Source organism: Hemitrygon akajei, chromosome 4 (assembly GCF_048418815.1).
Source record: "Hemitrygon akajei chromosome 4, sHemAka1.3, whole genome shotgun sequence".
In the NCBI taxonomy this organism is placed as follows: Eukaryota; Metazoa; Chordata; class Chondrichthyes; order Myliobatiformes; family Dasyatidae; genus Hemitrygon; species Hemitrygon akajei.
Window position 1 is genome coordinate 138,395,790 of NC_133127.1, and position 17,899 is coordinate 138,413,688.

At 40.2% G+C, this 17,899-nt stretch overlaps 1 protein-coding gene across 7 annotated transcripts in view; it reads left to right on the forward strand.

Annotated features, from left to right (window-relative positions):
- The window catches only part of LOC140726699 (disks large homolog 2-like), a 797,667-nt gene that overhangs the window by 351,034 nt on the left and 428,734 nt on the right, over positions 1 to 17,899 (forward strand). The window contains exon 1 of one of the 7 annotated variants that reach the window (XM_073043434.1): positions 9,418 to 9,800. The exons of the other annotated variants lie outside the window; for them this stretch is intronic. Coding sequence (XP_072899535.1) covers positions 9,483 to 9,800 — 318 coding nt within the window. The 5' untranslated portion in view covers positions 9,418 to 9,482. Of the gene's footprint in view, positions 1 to 9,417; positions 9,801 to 17,899 lie in introns of those variants that run through there. 7 annotated transcript variants of the gene reach the window in all.

Consider the following 17,899-nt stretch of genomic DNA (forward strand, 5'->3'; position numbering starts at 1 on the left):
GTCTCGGCATGTCTAAGACCAAGAGGTGCAGTCTCAGCATAAAAGGACATGTATTTAGAACAGATGAGGAAGAATTTTTTTAGTCAGAGGATGGTGAGTCTGTGGAATACATTGTCATGGACAGCTGTGGAGTCCAAGTCATAGGGCTTCTTTAAAATGGAGATTGATAGCTTCTTGATTAATAATTACATCAAAGGTTATGGGGAGAAGGCTGGAGAATAGGATTGAGTAGGAAAATATATCAGCAATGATTGAATGATAGAGCAGACACAATGGCTGAATAGCCTTATTCTGCTCAATATTAATGGTCTTATGGACATACCAATCCCCTTCTGTTCAAAGCATGCATAGAAAGTGTTAAGCTAATTGGAAAGGGGTGTATTGTTGTTGCTGATGCTATCCAACTTTGTTCTGTAGCCTGTCATAGCATGTATGCTCTGCCACAACTGATGGATGGTCTGGGACTTGATTTTGGACTGGTATAAGACAGTAAAACATAGGAGCAGAATTAGGCCATTCAGCCCATCGAGTACACTGCCATTCCATCATGGCTGATCCCGGATCCCACTCAACCCCATACGCCTGCCTTTTCGCCATATCCTTTGATGCTGTGACCGATCAAGGAGTGATCAACTTCTACCTTAAATATATGCATGGACTCGGCCTCCACCACAGTCTGTGGCAGAGCATTCCACAGAATTATGACTCTCTGGCTAAAAAAATTTCTTCTTCCCTATATTCTAAAGGATCTCCCCTCAATTTTGAGGCTGTGCCTTCTAGTTCTGGATATCCCCACCATAGGAAACATCCTCTCCACATCCACTCTATCTAGTCCTTTCAACATTTGGTAGGTTTCAATGAGATCCCCACAACATTCTTCTAAATTCTAGCGCTTACTGGCCCAAAGCTGCCAATGCTCCTTATATGATAACTGCTTCATTCCCAGAATTATCCCCATGAACCTTTTCTGGACTCTCTCCAATGACAACACATCCTTTCTGAGATATGGGACCCAAAACTGTTGACAATACTCTTAAGTGCAGCCTGACTAGAGTCTTATAAATGTTCAGCATTATCTCCTTGCTATTCCTTTTGAAATAAATGTCAACATTGCATTTGCCTTCTTTACTACAGATTCAACCTGTAAGTTAACCTTTTGGGAGTCTTGCACGAGACTCCTAAGTACCTCTGCACCTCCAATGTTTGAAACTTCTCCCCATTTAGATAATAGTCCACACTATTGTTCCTGTTACCAAAATGCATTATCATACATTTCCCAACACTGTATTCCATCGGCCACTTCTTTGCCCATTCTTTCAATCTGTCTTAAGTCCTGCTGCAATTACATTGCTTCCTCAGCACTACCTATCTCTCCACCTATCATAAGAACATAAAAAGCAACAAAGAACCATTATGCAAGCAATAAAGAAAGGGAAGCTAGAGTATGAAAATAAGCTAGCAGAATATATAAAAATGGATAATAAAAGATTTTTGAATTATATAAAGTGGAAAAAGGTGGCTAAAGTCAATGTAGGTCGCTTGGAGGATGAGAAGGGGGAATTGATTTTGGGTAATAAGGAAATGGCAGAGGCTTTGAATGACTTTTGTGTTGGTCTTCACAGTGGAGGATATGTCTAACGTGCCAAAGATGTATGGCATCTTAATGTATGCGATGGGAGGACCTTGATACAATAGCTATCACTAAAGAGGTAGAGCTGAGCAAACTGGGCCTGAAGATAGACAAGTTCCCTGGTCCTGATATAATGCATCCCAAGGTACTGACAGAAATGGCAGAGGTTATAGTAGAAGCTTTGGTGATAATTTACCAAAATTCTCTGGACTCTGGGCAGGTCCCAGCAGATTAGAAGACAGCAAATGTCACGCCGCTGTTCAAAAAAGGATGTATGCAAAAGGCTGGTAACTATAGGCCAGTTAGTTTAACATCAGTAGTTGGGAAAATGCTTAAAGCTATCATTAAAGAAGAAATAGTAAGGCATCTGGAAAGAAATGGATCCATCAGGCAAATGCAGCATGGATTCAGCAAAGGCAGGTCCTGTTTGACAAACTTACTGGAACTCTTTGAGGATATAACAAGCACAGTGGATAGAGGGGAACAGATGGACATTATTTACTTGGATTTCCAGAAGGCGTTCAATAAGGTGCCGCATAAAAGACTTACCACGAGATAAAGATGTATAGGGTTGAGGGTGATGTATTAGCTTGGATAGAGGATTGGTTAGCTAATAGAAAGCAGAGAGTTGAGATACATAGGTGTTACTCTGGTAGGCAATCAGTGGTAAGTTGTGTGCTGCAGGGGTCGGTTCATGATATACATTAACGATCTGGAAGAGGGGTCCAAGAGTAGTGTATTTAAGTTTGCTGATGATACCAAATTGAGTGGAAAAGCTAATTGTGCAGAAATTGAGAGTCTGCAGAGAGATATAGATTGGTTAAGTAAGTGGGCAAGGGTCTGACAGATGGAGTACAATGTTGGTAAATGCGAAGTCATTCACTTTGGAAGGAAAAATGAAAGAGTAGATTATTATTTAAATGGTAAAAAAATTGCAGCATGCTGCTATGCCGAGGGACTTGGAAGTGCTTGTGTATGAATCACAAAAGGTTGGTTTGCAGGTGCAGCAGGCTTTCAAGAAGGCAAATAGAATGTTCGCCTTCATTGCTCCAGGGATTGCATTTAAGAGCAGGGAGGTTATGCTGTAACTGTACAGGGCACTAGTGAGGCCACATCTGGAGTACTAAGTGCAGTTTGGTCTCCTTACTTGAGGAAGGATCTACTGGCTTTGGAGGCAGTGCAGAGGAGGTTCACTAGGTTGATTCCAGGGATGAGGGGATTAGACTATGAGGAGAGATTGAGTTGCCTGGACTCTACTTGCTGGAATTCAGAAGAATGAGAGGAGATCTTATGGAAACATAAACTAATGAAAGGGATGGGTAAGATAGAGGGAGGAAAGTTGTTTCCACTGGTAGGTGAAACTAGAACTAGGGGACATGGCCTCAAGAATCAGGTGAGTGGATTTAGGATGCAGATGAGGAGGAACTGCTTTTCCCAGAGAGTGGTGAATCTGTGGATTCTCTGCCCAATGAAGTAGTGGTGGCTCCCTCAGTAAATATACTTAAGACAAGGTTGGATAGACAAGGTTGGAATTAAAGGTTATGGGGAAAAGGCAGACAGGTGGAGATGAGTCCATGGCCAGATCAGCCATGATCTTATTGAATGGAGCAGCAGCCTCGACAGGCCAGATACTCTACTCCTGTTCCTATTTCTTATGTTCAATCTTCATATCATCTTCAAACTTTGCCACAAAGCCTTCAATTCCATTACCTAAATCAGGGGTGTCAAACTCATTTTAGGTCACAGGCCGGATTGAGCAAAATGCAGCTTCATGCGGGCCGGATCAGTCGGACGCATGCGAATGCAGCTTTCGTTGCCTCCGTTTTTTCAGCCTGCTCTCATGTGTCTCAGTCTCTGCTATAACTACAAAGTGTTTCACTTTACAAATTCCGTTTCTTATGAAGAAGACTGCCGAGCAAGACTGCTGAATAAACACTAAAAACCCTGAAAACCTGGTACCTGAATAAACTCAGCATTAGCCATATCATACGCCATAGGCACTTCGATTACTGGGGCCAGCTTTAATAGTAATTAGATATTATCTCGCGGGCCAAAGATAATTCCACCGCGGGCCGGATTTGGCCCGCGGGCCTTGAGTTTGACATATATGATCTAAATCATTGACAAATAATGTGAAAAGCAGCGGTCCTGATACTGATTCACCAAGGAACACCACTAGCTGTTGGCAGCCAACCAGAAAAGGCCCCTTTTATTCCCACTTGCTGCTTCCTGCCTCTCTGCCATTCCAATGTCCATGCTAGTATCTTTTCTGTAATGTCTCTTGGCATCTGTGGTAGCTTTACAGAGATTATGTCTCCATTCTTTTGTATATGTCAGTCACTTGATTTCAACACGATTGTTCTAGACTTTAATAGGGAGTGGACCTCCCAATTCATTTGTACCTTCCAATTTAGGAACCCTGATTGTCCTCTTTGTTGCACAGTTCTCAACTCAATTTCATTGATGGTGGTGACATACCTCGACTGGAGGCTTAGATGTTGAATATGAAGAAGTGAACCTCATCTACTTCTTCAGACTAGTACTGTGTGACTTTCTGTATGGGATCATCCCATTTTAGCTTTGTTTTGAATACAGTGAGAAGGAGCACAGCCTGGTAGTCTGATTTACTGAAGCTTTGACAAGGGATGGCCCTGTAGGTATCTTTGAGTCTGTTCTGTAATAGTGGTGGTGTATTCTGATGGTGAAAAAGTAATGTGAAACTCTTTCCTCATTTTTACCTCTTTTTTTTTTACTAGTTCATCATTAACAGGCTGAACAGATCTTATTGCCAATCCATTAAATGCAAGATAATGTGCAGTTGCAACCATTTGTCTGAGTCATCTTTTTGTTAGAAATTTGGCACTAGGAACTTCAGAAGTCCAAATAGATTAAAGGTTAGTTTCAACTTTGAAGTCTTCATTAAAACCTACACATTATTCGTGACTATACTCTGTCTATATAATAAGAATGTGCATTTACCATGATAATTTTTCCTAAAATCAGACACGTAGGATACTCTTGTCTTTAACTTTTTTTTTGGCTAGGGTTATAGCATGAGAAAGGCAACTGTTGGATTCTTGTGATACTCTTAACATTGATAGCATTCCTTTCATCCTTCAGTTGTAAGATACAACAGGATTCTCTTTATACAACTGGCTATTTATTAACTTGTTTGTGATCTAAGTACTTTTGAATTCCTCTGGTTCTTCTGGTGAAGATACTCCTTTAATAACTTTGAGTAGAGATTTTCCAGGATTTTGATCCAGTCCTATGAAAGATTGGTGATATATACCTAGTGACCACTTTATTAGGTACACCGGTACACCTGTTTGTTATTGCAAATATCTAATAACCAATTATGTGGCAGCAACTCAATGCAAAAATCATGCAGAAATGGTCAAGAGGTTCAGTTGTTTATTTTCAGACCAAGCATCAGAATGAGAAGAAATGTGATCCATGACTTTGACCATGGAATGATTGTTGGTACCAGATGGGATGGTTTGAATATCTCAGAAACTGCTTATCTCCTGGGATTTTCTTCCACAATTTATGGTGCATTTTGTAGATGGTACAATCTGCAACCATAATGCACCAAAAGATTCAAAGATTCAGAAATTCAAAGTACATTTATCATCAAACTATGGTATGAAGTATACAACCCTGAGATTCATCTTCCCACAGAAAGCCATGAGACAAAGTAACACTGTGGAATCTGTTCAAAGAAAACATTAAACACCCAACACACAAAAAAAAGAAATTGTGCAATGGCAGAAATTGAGCAAATAACACACAGAATATTGAGCATCAAACAGTCTAGGAATGTTCAGTTTAGTTCAGTTCAGTTCAATTTAGCACTGTGTTGTTTGATGACTGCAGGTAGCAGAGCCAGTCTGCCCCAATCAAAATCATGGAAAATAGCAATAATAAAAGAGTAACCAGAAAAACATACAACATGAACTGCCGAATCCTCTAAAATTGCCTCCAATCCACAAACCGCGCCGATCAAACCTTTCAAAACCCACGACTTCTGCACCTTCTTCCAGCAGCAGCAAGTGAGAAAGAATAAATAAATAGAATGGTGCCAATCAATTATGCTTTGGCCTGGATGGTACCAAACTTCTTGAGATTCTTGTTCCACCATTTAAGTGCTCCTTTTCTAATTGTCCTTGAGAAGATGGTGGTGAACTGCTTTCTTGAACCGCTGAGCCATTGAGGTATGGAATGCACACAATGCTATTTGGGATAGAGTTCTACGATTTTGATCCAGTGACAGTGAAATAACAGCAATACATTTCCAAGTCAGGATGGTATGTGCTATTGAAGGCAACTTTCTGATTGTGATGTTCCCATGACTGTGCTGTTCCTGTTATTCTAACTGGTGGAGGTCATGTGTTTGGATGATGCAGCAATGGGTGATTGTTGGGTAGGGGAAAAGAGATATGTCGTATAAGATGAGGCTAAGCGTGCTGCAGAGATAAGCTATAAACAAACTCATCCAGTAAATGGGTTGAAATGATAAATTAAGCCAAGGAGGAGTTCTGCTCCAAATCCACATCCTAAAAGAAGAGTGTGACCTCAACACCAGCCTGGATAGGATGTAACCTTCTGTCAAAAAATTAAGTGACATGGAAGGAGCAAAGAAGGTGACCTCCAATCGAGTTCTTACAAGTTGACAAAAATGCTTTGAGCAAAACTTAACACAACAAATTCTAAATTTTGTCAGAGAGATGGGCATGGTCCAAACACTGACATCAGCAAAACTGCAGCAATTTGTCAGTGAAGCACTGCAAAGATATCCATATCATATGTAAATAGTTATGTATGCAAAGACATCCACTGGCGGCAAAAAGGCAGAACTGCTGCCTCACAGCGCAGGAAGCCTGGGTTTAGCCCTATCCTGGAGTGTTATGTGTCATTTACTTATTTTGTGACTGTTTTGCGTTTCCTACAAGTGTTGTAATTTCTTCTCATATCCTAAAGATGAGTGGGTCAGCAGATTAATTGGATATTGAAAATTGCCCCTAGTGTGCAGATGAATGGTGGAATCTGAGGGGGAATTGATAAAAAGGGGTAGAAAGTGATTAGATAGATAGATAGATAGATACTTTATTCATCCCCATGGGGAAATTCAACTTTTTTTCCAATGTCCCATACACTTGTTGTAGCAAAACTAATTACATACAATACTTAACTCAGTAAAAAATATGATATGCATCTAAATCACTATCTCAAAAAGCATTAATAATAGCTTTTAAAAAGTTCTTAAGTCCTGGCGGTTGAATTGTAAAGCCTAATGGCATTGGGGAGTATTGACCTCTTCATCCTGTCTGAGGAGCATTGCATCGTTAGTAACCTGTCGCTGAAACTGCTTCTCTGTCTCTGGATGGTGCTATGTAGAGGATGTTCAGAGTTTTCCATAATTGACCGTAGCCTACTCAGCGCCCTTCGCTCAGCTACCGATGTTAAACTCTCCAGTACTTTGCCCACAACAGAGCCCGCCTTCCTTACCAGCTTATTAAGACGTGAGGCGTCCCTCTTCTTAATGCTTCCTCCCCAACACGCCACCACAAAGAAGAGGGCGCTCTCCACAACCGACCTATAGAACATCTTCAGCATCTCACTACAGACATTGAATGACGCCAACCTTCTAAGGAAGTACAGTCGACTCTGTGCCTTCCTGCACAAGGCATCTGTGTTGGCAGTCCAGTCTAGCTTCTCGTCTAACTGTACTCCCAGATACTTGTAGGTTTTAACCTGCTCCACACATTCTCCATTAATGATCACTGGCTCCATATGAGGCCTAGATCTCCTAAAGTCCACCACCATCTCCTTGGTCTTGGTGATATTGAGACGCAGGTAGTTTGAGTTGCACCATATCACAAAGTCCTGTATCAGTTTCCTATACTCCTCCTCCTGTCCATTCCTGATGGTTGATACAGACTTGATGGGCTGAAGTGCCTGTTTCTATGCTGTATCTCTCAATAATTCTTGCGCTGTGATCCATGTTGTGGCAAACTCTGGTGTGGCTAGACTATTGCATTACCTGATCTATTATGTCTAGCAATCTTGCTGTAGGACTTCATAGCATCAACAAAAACATTGATGCGGATCATTGTTGGTCTTTCTAGCAACACCAGAAAGCTACTGGTTCTTAGACAGCCCTCACAAAAAACCTGACAGCTTCTTGTCACAGGAGATAAAAGATGTTAGCAGCCCCTGGGCTGCTCTGAATTCTGCCATAATTAGCATCTATGAAAAGATTCCAGGCTTCTCTAACTAGAAGATCTAGGCTTAATTCAGCAAAAATGACCTAAAGATCAAGGAGCTAAAAAAAACCAACTGCAAACATATGGCTTTCCAGATTTGGAAGACTCAACTTTCATCGAAGGGATGGGAACAACTCAGTAGACAACTGAGAGCAGACAATCAGCAGAATTTTTTACGCTATTATTGTTACACCAGAGAAAGCATTAGCTGAAACTGAAGCATGTTGTTTACAGTAATTAGAGATACCAGAAAACAATCGTCAATCTTTGACTGCTATGAATTTCTACTGTTAGAACTATTCACAGGTTCAATGTTGAAGATAACATACTTCATGATATATACAGTGGTTTCCAGTTAATAGGGAGAAATCGAGACCATTACATTTTGGCCCAACTAAGGAGCTACACTAATTAGCCAGTTTCATGAAAATAGTTAAAAAGACAAACTGAGTAACACATGTATTTAAATGAATTACAGAACAAATTAAAACACTACCAATACAATAGTACCATAAAACTATGCATTAGTTCCTAATTCTTATCGATGGAGGAATTTATTTGTGTTGCGTTCTTTTGACTGTAAATGAACAACTTCAGTGCAAGCACCTAGTACTGATAATGGACTGCCTTCATACAATGCTGTCAATGATTGCATCCTCAAAATGTTCATTTTCAATGTAACATTCAAGATGATTGTCAACACCTTCAAATTGTTCATAGTTCCTGACTTGTTGAAGTAGTGAAATCATTTCATTTTCACTGCCGTATTTAAGAGGCGTTGTGCCCCAAATAAACAAAGGGAACCTTGGCTATTTTCTCGATTTATTTTTGTTCATTAGGCGTTGTCCCAAATAAGCAGCTGCCCTGATTAACCGATGGCCCAATTAACCGGAATCCACTATATTTCAGATCAAAAATATACACCTAAATTGCTCCATTTATTTAGATAATCTCAGATCATTGCATCAAATCAGCAAATTTAATGGCTGTATTAGAACACTGTTTCATGTTTTACCATGTTAGTCATGTTAAAAAAAAAAGAATCCATAGTGCAAATCTATTTTTAATATAGTCTTTGTTAATCAAGTGCAGAACTGGTAGAAAAAGCAGGTTGAATTAACACTATAGCTGTATGAAAATTCCCATTTGAAATTAGAAGTACACTTTGCAAATCCATTTTCTACTTTAAACAAAAGGACTGTTGAAGGTTAATGTAATCTAGTTGCATTTTTACTGCATTTGCTTTTGATTGGTGCAAAAATCATTTTATATTTAATGACTAATCTACCTTCAGGTAAACATGATTCTTCGCATCAAGATTGATATGGTATTGTCCACTTCTATAACTGGCTGAACAGTGAATTGATTGCTTATGCCTAGAGCAAGGATGCTGTCAAGGTGCGCTGTGTGTTGAATCATTGGTCGACAAAGAGCTATCAGATATGAGATAATGCTCTGTGGCTCTACTGCTTTCCACGATGCACTGCTTTAACTGTAGCAGAGGTAGTGAAGAGTAGGTGAAGGAACTCTGATTTAACCTATCCAAGATTTTTCTCCCAGCCAGACTGAAAACTGATTGTGGAAATATGACCACTTACCTAAATATGCATCACTGCTGCAGGGGTCTTGATGACTTTGAAGCTGCAAGAACCATGTCAGTGACTGTGAGGGACCTTCAGTGCTCCTGTGGCTGGTGGCATGAGCCACAAGAATATTACTATGGTACTGAAGCTCTGCCAAGTTCAGAAGTTGCCATCGTCCGAAATCGGGCCAAGTTACCTAAACTGCATGATGCTGCTCTGAGAAGCCCCAGCAATAGCATATCTAGGCTGAGGAGTATTGACTATGACTGGTGGTCTGATTGTACTTGTCCTTCTCACAGTAGTTGGTATGAACAGGTACAGGTAAATATTATTGTTATTTTATTTTTCTTTGTAGGTCATATTGATAATTTGCAGTATAATTAATAATTTCATTTCAATAAAATATTCCAGGAAGGATTGTGTTTTATAGAATTAAAAATATTATTGAATTTCTGTTGCAAGTAGAAAGTAGATTCTGTACAATACTGGATGATAACAATATTTTTGGCAAGTTTTTGAATTCAGATTCTGTATAACTGATACAATGAAGCCATTTGTAGAGGTTATGTTAAATTTGGAGTAACACATTTCCTAGTCAGAGTTTGAGGAAATAACTGCATACCTATATAGTATAAGTTCTCTTCATACTATTTTTATGGATGAAGGAAAGTCATCAATCATTGACTTGCTTAAGTATATTTATAAATGCTGTTTTCAACTAGTTGTAATACTTAGTTGGTTTGTGCTCATTTTATGCAGCCTCCCAAGTATGTTATTCCATTATGAAATAAATTAAAGAATCATTAGTGCAAGTCATCCTGAGAGCTTTAATGTTTAAGTCTGCCTTTATTCTCCAAGAATGATAGAGGGCCAATATATTTATTACTCCAATATACTCTATATGCAAAACATCATATTCAACTAATGTCATCTTAAAATTACTGAATTCTTGCTGATTCAAAAGTAGATGTTCTGAAGCTTTAAAATAGGTTTTCAGGGCAAGCATAAAGGGATGATAGCTAGGCAGCAATCTATTGACTTTAATATTTCATAAAAACTAAAACAAAGGAAGTGAGAACTAAACTGTTGTTTTACTTTCATGTAAGGCAGATACTATTCTCTTTTGATTTCTTTTATACATTTTTTGCAGTTAAAATTGTAACTGACATTAAAATTATTTACACATCTGCACATTATGACCATTTAGACCAGTACATTGTAATCATGTCTCATGAAACACTGCAAAAGATTGCAATCAATTATGGTACTAAAAATAGATATGGATCAGAATTAAAAGCATCTGTTAGTAATTTTGGGTTTGAACAGATTTGGTTGAAAGTGAAATACTGATCATGCTATGATTAAATAAATCATCCCATTTAATTCCAAACATTAAACAAAATTCCCTTACTATTCATTTATTTTATGATTTTAAAAGCAATAAATTGACTTGAAAATCATAACGTCCTGCTTAATTCTTTAAATTGCATTGAAAAGTACTTCCCAAAGCTAAATGATACATTTTTAATATTTTTGTTGCAGTGAAAATAGTACAGAATTAAGTTTCTAATTAAACACCAGAAGAATAATGGGACAGAATTCAGTTACCTATTTGTTACACCCTCCAACTGCACTTCATCCCCATTCCTACACTGCTTGACACTGACTTCTAAAAATATATAGTGCTTAAGTCAGATGATCTTTCTGACAGGAAATTGGAGAAAGCCAGTCCCCATTTCTTAACAGAGAGGCCCTGCTGCGCCATTCCTGCAGTAATAGGATCGTGTGGTCAGGCTAAACCAAGCCCTGTCCATTAAAATTATGAAACAAATTGCAGCCAGCGTGGGCTTGCTTCTTGATTTAGCATGAACTTTCAAAGCTCAGCCCCTCTGAATGATTCAGCTATTCAGAAACAGAACTAGAAACTTTAAAAACATTTTAACACTCAAAATATCTGACACTCTTAAATGCAACAACTTTAAAAGCTTGAATTAATTAAGATTTAATATGATCAGGACAGCATATAAGTTGCTTCCATCTTCATCAATCATTGTTGATAACATTTTTTGCACAAAATCCAGCATATGTTATATCTGAACAGCTGTTAGTGTTTTTCTTACAAATAGTAATGAAATGTCAATAAATTTCCTGTTTTACATCTATTGCTTTATTTGCCAACAATATTAAAGTAATGAATTGACTGTAATTTATATCAGCAATCAGTTGTCTGCACATGCTAATAATCTCCAAAAAATGCTTGGTATGGCTCATCCAATGCCAGCTTGCTTCATACATCTTTACAATCTCAGTGGCACAGTCTTTTGAGTCCAATATCTGTTACATGAAGATGGGGCCAGAATAAATCATTGCCTTAAAAAAAATCTGAATAATCTTTGGTAGTCAGCTCCCAAGGCTTAAGCACCATGCTGTTAAAGCATGGTAATAGCGTTTAGATTTTTGACATTCAAAAGACATTGAAAATGTTTACATTTGATCTTTGTTTATGTTTTAAAGCCACAAGTTTTATGCCTGAAAAATACTTTCTAGATTGAAGCAAATAAATATTACAAGTATATCACCCACTTTTTTGATACTGCGTCTGACATGAAACAAGCTGTTGATTACAAACTTATAAATAAGTTCAAGCAATTAAAAATGGCTTTGGGTAACTCAGGAGCAACTTCACCTTTTGTACGCTTTTCTTACCCTTCAAAAAAAATTGTGTTGCCCTTCCTTGAGTAGTTTGTTTGGGGCAGATTGCAGAACTCCGGCACTAGATTTAATGAAGAATGAAACGTATAGTTGTTGGCAAGTTCAGCGCTTTCTGATTTGTGAGTATCTCAAACATGATATTACTTAATGTTTGGAATGATCTCAATGTTATTGAAAAATGTGGACCAAAATTTATTATTTAGAAGGCACCTCTAATAATTATTTTAACTTAATACAGAATTGTTTTATATATTGATTAGTGGTAAATTTAAATGTTACTTAGTTTTGAAGTATATGATATACAAAAGTAAGTGATTATTGACACATACTTTGTAAATGGCCGTTTCTTCTGATGATTTGCTGTGATCTTTTCTGTTGTTCTGCTTTCATGGAAATTTCTGCAAACAAAGAATGTTCTTTGCAATTTGTAATCTCCATTGTTGAATCTTTACTGGACTTTTAGTGTTACTTTGTTTCACTAGTTAATCATGATCAAAGTAATCTGATGGAAATATGGAAAAATGCGAGGAAGAGTGTCCATTTTGCCCTTTGAGCCTGCTCTGACTCTCAGTACTTTTATAAGACCATAAGACATAGGAACAGAAACAGGCCATTCAGCCCATCACATCTGTTCTGCCATTCTGTCATGGCTGATTTATTATTCATCTCAACCCCATTCTCTTACCTGCTCTCCATAACCTTTAGCATCCTCATGAATCAAAAAGTTATCAACCTCTGCTTTAAATATACCCAATGACGTTGAGTGCTGAAATGCTTGTGGCACTGCATGTCACCGATTCACCACCCTTTGGCTAAAGAAATTCCTCCACACCTCTGTTTGAAATGGATGTCTCTCTATTCTGAGGCTACGCCCTCTGTTTGTAGACTCACAAACTAGAGGAAACATCCTCTCCATGTCCACTTTATCTGGCCTTTCAATATTCGACAGGTTTCAATGAGATTTCCCCATCATTCTAGGGGATCCCTGCTGCTGACCTCAATGGCTCTAATGATTCAGAGCAGATTCAAAACCTAGACTTCACCGCCATCAATACTGGTTTCAACGACCTCAGCCACCTCCAAAGTGCCAATTGCTCAACCTCCAACTTCAACTCCAGCCTTGACCTCCAGACCAGGTCTTCATGTGCTGGAACCCCTGAATCCCCTTCTTCCATCACCACTCTGCAATCCCTTCTCTCTCAGGTCCCACCACTAGCTGTTGGGCCCTTGCAAACTCCATCTTCCTCTCATCCCACCATCCCTGAAAACCCCAAACCTCCCTTCTCCTCTGACACAACCAACCCTCTTCCTCCTTCTGATCCCAGCTCTTATCCATGCTGGGTCTTCACCATCCCCTCCGACCTTCTCCTCTCTGAGGCAGAGCATTCTGTCCTCAGTAAGGGCCTCACCTTTATCCCCCTGTGCACACACCTCAGTGAGTTCTGCACCCAACATGATGCTGAGCTTTTCTTCCGCCACCTCTACCTCTGAGCCTACTTCTTTGGCAAGGATTCTTCACCCCAGTGACCCCTTTTCCCGTCTTCAACCCTCCTCCTCTTCCTGGACACCCTGCCCTGATTTTCTGCCTGCTCTAGTCCTTTTGATTGACAACTGCCAATGAGACATCGCCATCTAGACTTCAGCACCCCTTTCTCCAATTCCAACTTCATTCCTACTGAACAATCTGCACTCCACTCCCTTTGCACCAATTCTAACCCCACCGTCAAACCCATAGATAGGGGATGTGCTGTAGTAGTCTGGTGTACTGACCTCTACCTTGCTGAGGCCCAGCGCCAACTCTCAGACACTTCCTCTTACTTGCCCCTCGAGCAGGACCCACTAAGGAACACACCATTGCTCTCACACTACCACTTATTGACTCTGGGAATCTCACCAGCCACCACTACCAACTTCATAGTTCCTGCACCCCACACCTCCTGTTTATACCTCCTTCCCAAGATCCACAAGCCTGCTTATCCAGGTAGACCTATTGTTTTAGTTTGTTCCTGCCCCACTGACTTTATTTTATTCGTCCCAGTTTGGTAGCTCCCTACCTACCTCTGTGACACTTCACACACTCTGGATCTTTTCAATCATTTCAGGTTCCCTGACCCCAATCATCTTTTTTTTTTCTATTAATGTCCAGTCCCTATACACCTCTATTCCTCACCAGGAAGGCCTCAGTGCTCTCCATTTTTTTTCTGGATGTCAAACCTCGTGCACTTTTCCTACGGTACATCAACAACTGCATTGGTGTTTCTTCCTGCACCCATTCTGAACTCATTGACTTCATCCACTGTGTCTTCAACTTCCACCCTGCCCTCAAATTTACCTGGTCCATTTCCGGCACCTCTATTCTCTTTCTCAATCTCACTGTCTCTATCTTTGGAGACAGCTTATCACTGATGTCTATTATAAACCCATGGACTCTCACAACTGCCTGGATTATACCTTTTCCTTTCCAGTCACTTCTAAAAACGCCATCCCGTACTCTCAATTCCTCTGCCTCCACCACGTCTGCTCTCAGGATGAGGCTTTTCATTCTAGAACGAAGGAGATGTCCTTTTTCAAAGACAGGGGCTTCCCTTCCTCCACCAGCAATGCTCCCTGCATGACTCCCTTGTCCATTCGTTCCTCCCACTGATCTCCCTCCTGGCATTTATCCTAGCAAGTGGAACAAGTGCTACACCTGCTCCTACACCTTCTCCCTCACTACCATTCAGGGTCCTTAACAGTCCTTCCATGTGAGGTGACACTTCACCTGTGAGTCTTTTGGGGTCATATACTATGTCTAGTGCTCCCAGTGTGGCTTCCTGTAGATCGGTGAGAACCAATGTAGATTGAGAGACTACTTTGCTGTGCACCTACACTCCGTTTGCCAAAGAAAGTGGGATCTCCCAGTGGCCACCCATTTTAATTCCACTTCCCATTCCAACATGTCTGTCCATGGCCTCTTCTACTGTCATGATGAGACCTCACTTGGGTTGGATGAACAATACCTTATATTCTGTCTGGGTAGCCTCCAACTTGATGGCATGAACATCAATTTCTCGAACCTTCGGTAATGCCCTCCACCCACCCTCCTCTCCTTCACCATTTCCCACCCACTTTTCCCTCTCTCACCTTATCTCCTCGCCCACCCATTGCCTCTGTCTGGTGTTCCTCACCCCCTTTTCTTTTTTCCATGGCCTTCTGTTTCTTTCACTAATTAACTTCCCAGCTCTTCGTCCCTTCCGCTTCAGCTTTCACCTATCACTTTGTGTTTCTCTCTCCCCTATCCCTATCTTTTAAATCTACCTCTCAGCTTTTTTTTCCTCCAGTCCTGCCGAATGCAGGAAGGGTCAAGACCGAAGGGTCTTGGCCTGAAACGTCAACTGTACTCTCATCCATAGATGCTGCCTGGCCTGCTGAGTTCCTCCAGCATTTTGTGTGTGTTGCTCAGATTTCCAGAATCTGCTGATTTACTCTTGTTTCTTCTCATGTGTTAACTTTTTCATTCCCGGAATCATTATCTTGAACCTCCTCTGGACTCTCTACAGTGCCAGCACTTCTTGTCTTTGATAAGGGTCTCAAATCTGCTCACAACACTGTGAGTGCAATCTGATCAATGCATATAAAGTCTCAGCATTATATCATTGCTTTTATATTCTAGTCCTCTCAAAATGAATGCTAACATCGCATTTACCTTCCTTGCCACCAACTCAACCTCCAAGTTCATCTTTCAGGAATCCTGCGCAAGGACTCCCAAGTCCCCTTGCATCTTTGACTTTTGAATTTTCTCCTTGTTTAGAAAATAGTGCATGCTTTTATTACTTCTACCAAAGTGCATGACCATACACTTTCCTACTCTATATTCCGTCTGCCACTTCTTTGCCCAGTTTTCTAAATAGTCAAAGTTCTTCTGCAGATTCCCTGCTTCCTCAACACTACCTGCCTCGCAAACTATCTTCATATCATCTGCAAACGTGGCCACAAAACCATCAATTTTGCCATCCAAATGATTGAAAAATTATGTGAAAAGAAGCGGCTCCAACACCAACCCCTGCTGACCATACTACTCACCAGCAGCCAACAAGAAAAGGCCCCTGTTATTCTCACTTTGTCTCCTGCTGGTCAGCCAATCTTTCATCCATGCTAGTACCTTTCCTCTTATACCATGGGTGCTTCTCTTGTTAAACATTCTCATGTGCAGTACCTTGTCAAAGGCCTTCTGAAAATCCAAGTAAACAACATCCACTGGATCTCCTTTTTCTTTCCTGCCAATTATTTAGACTCATAGTCATAGAGAAGTACAGTTCAGTTCAGAAACAGACCCTTCAGCCCATCTGGTCCATGATGATCCATTTAAACTGCTTTGTTCTGCACCCAGACCAGAGTCATCCATACCTTTACTATCCATGTACCTATCTGAAACTTACCTTAAACATTGAAATTGAGGTCGTATGCACCACTTGAGCTGGCCGCTCATTCCACGCTCTCACAACCCTCTGAGTGAAGAAGTTTCCTCTCATGTTCCCCTTAAACTTTTCACCTTTCACTCTTAACCCATGACCTCCAGTTGTAGTCTCACCCAACCTCAGTGGAAAAAGCCTGCTTGCATTTACCCTATCTATACCGCTTGTAATTTTGTATACCTCTATCAAATCTCCCCTCAATCTTCTATATTTCATGGAATAAAGTCCTCACCTATTCAATCTTTTCTTATAACTCAGGTCCTCAAGTTTTAGCAACATCCTTATAAATATTCTCTGTACTCATTCAACCTTATTTATATCTTTCCTGAAGGAAGGTGATGAAAACTGCACTCAATACCCAAAATTAGGCCTCACCAATGTCTTATACAACTTCAACATAACATCCTTACTTCTTGTACTTCATAAATTTGATTTATGAAGGCCAAGGTGCCAATAACTTTATTTATGACCCTAAATACCTGTATCACCACTTTCAATGAAATATGGACCTGTATTCCCAGATCCCTTTGTTCTACCACACTTCTTAGTGCTCTACCTTTCACTGTGTAAGACCTACCCTGATTGGTCCTACTGCAGTGCAAAACCTCACACTTGTCTGTATTAAATTCCATCTGCTATTTTTCAGTCCATTTTTCCTGCTGGTCAAAATCTCACTGCAAGTTCTGATAGTCTTCTTGCTGTCCAGTACACCCCTAATCTAGGTGTCATCTGCAAATTTGCTGATCTATTTAACCATATTATCATCCATATCATTGATGTAGGGAACACCGACGCTGGCACCCAGCACCAATCCCTGTGGCACTCTACTAGTCACAAGCCTCCAGTCAAAGACGCAACCATCTACTGCCACTCTCTGACTTCCCACAAAGCCAATATTTAATCCAATTTACTACCTCATCTTGAATGTCACACAGCTGAACCTTCCTGACCAACCTACCATTCAGGACTGTGTCAAATGCCTTGCTAAAGTCTGTGTCAACAACATCCATTGCCTTGCCTTCATTGACTTTCCTGGTAACTTCCTTGAAAACTCTTTAAGTTGGTTAGAGATGACCTAAAATGCACAAAGTATTGTTGACTATCCCTAAACATCAGCCAGTTAGAACAATGAGAAGAGCTTAAAAGGAGACAACTTTATCGAGTGGGCAGCGTGAGGAGCAGTTGATGGAGTAGAGGGAAACAGAGTAGGAGGCCTTTGGTTCAACATTGCTTCGGCGATAACGGGTCGAGGCG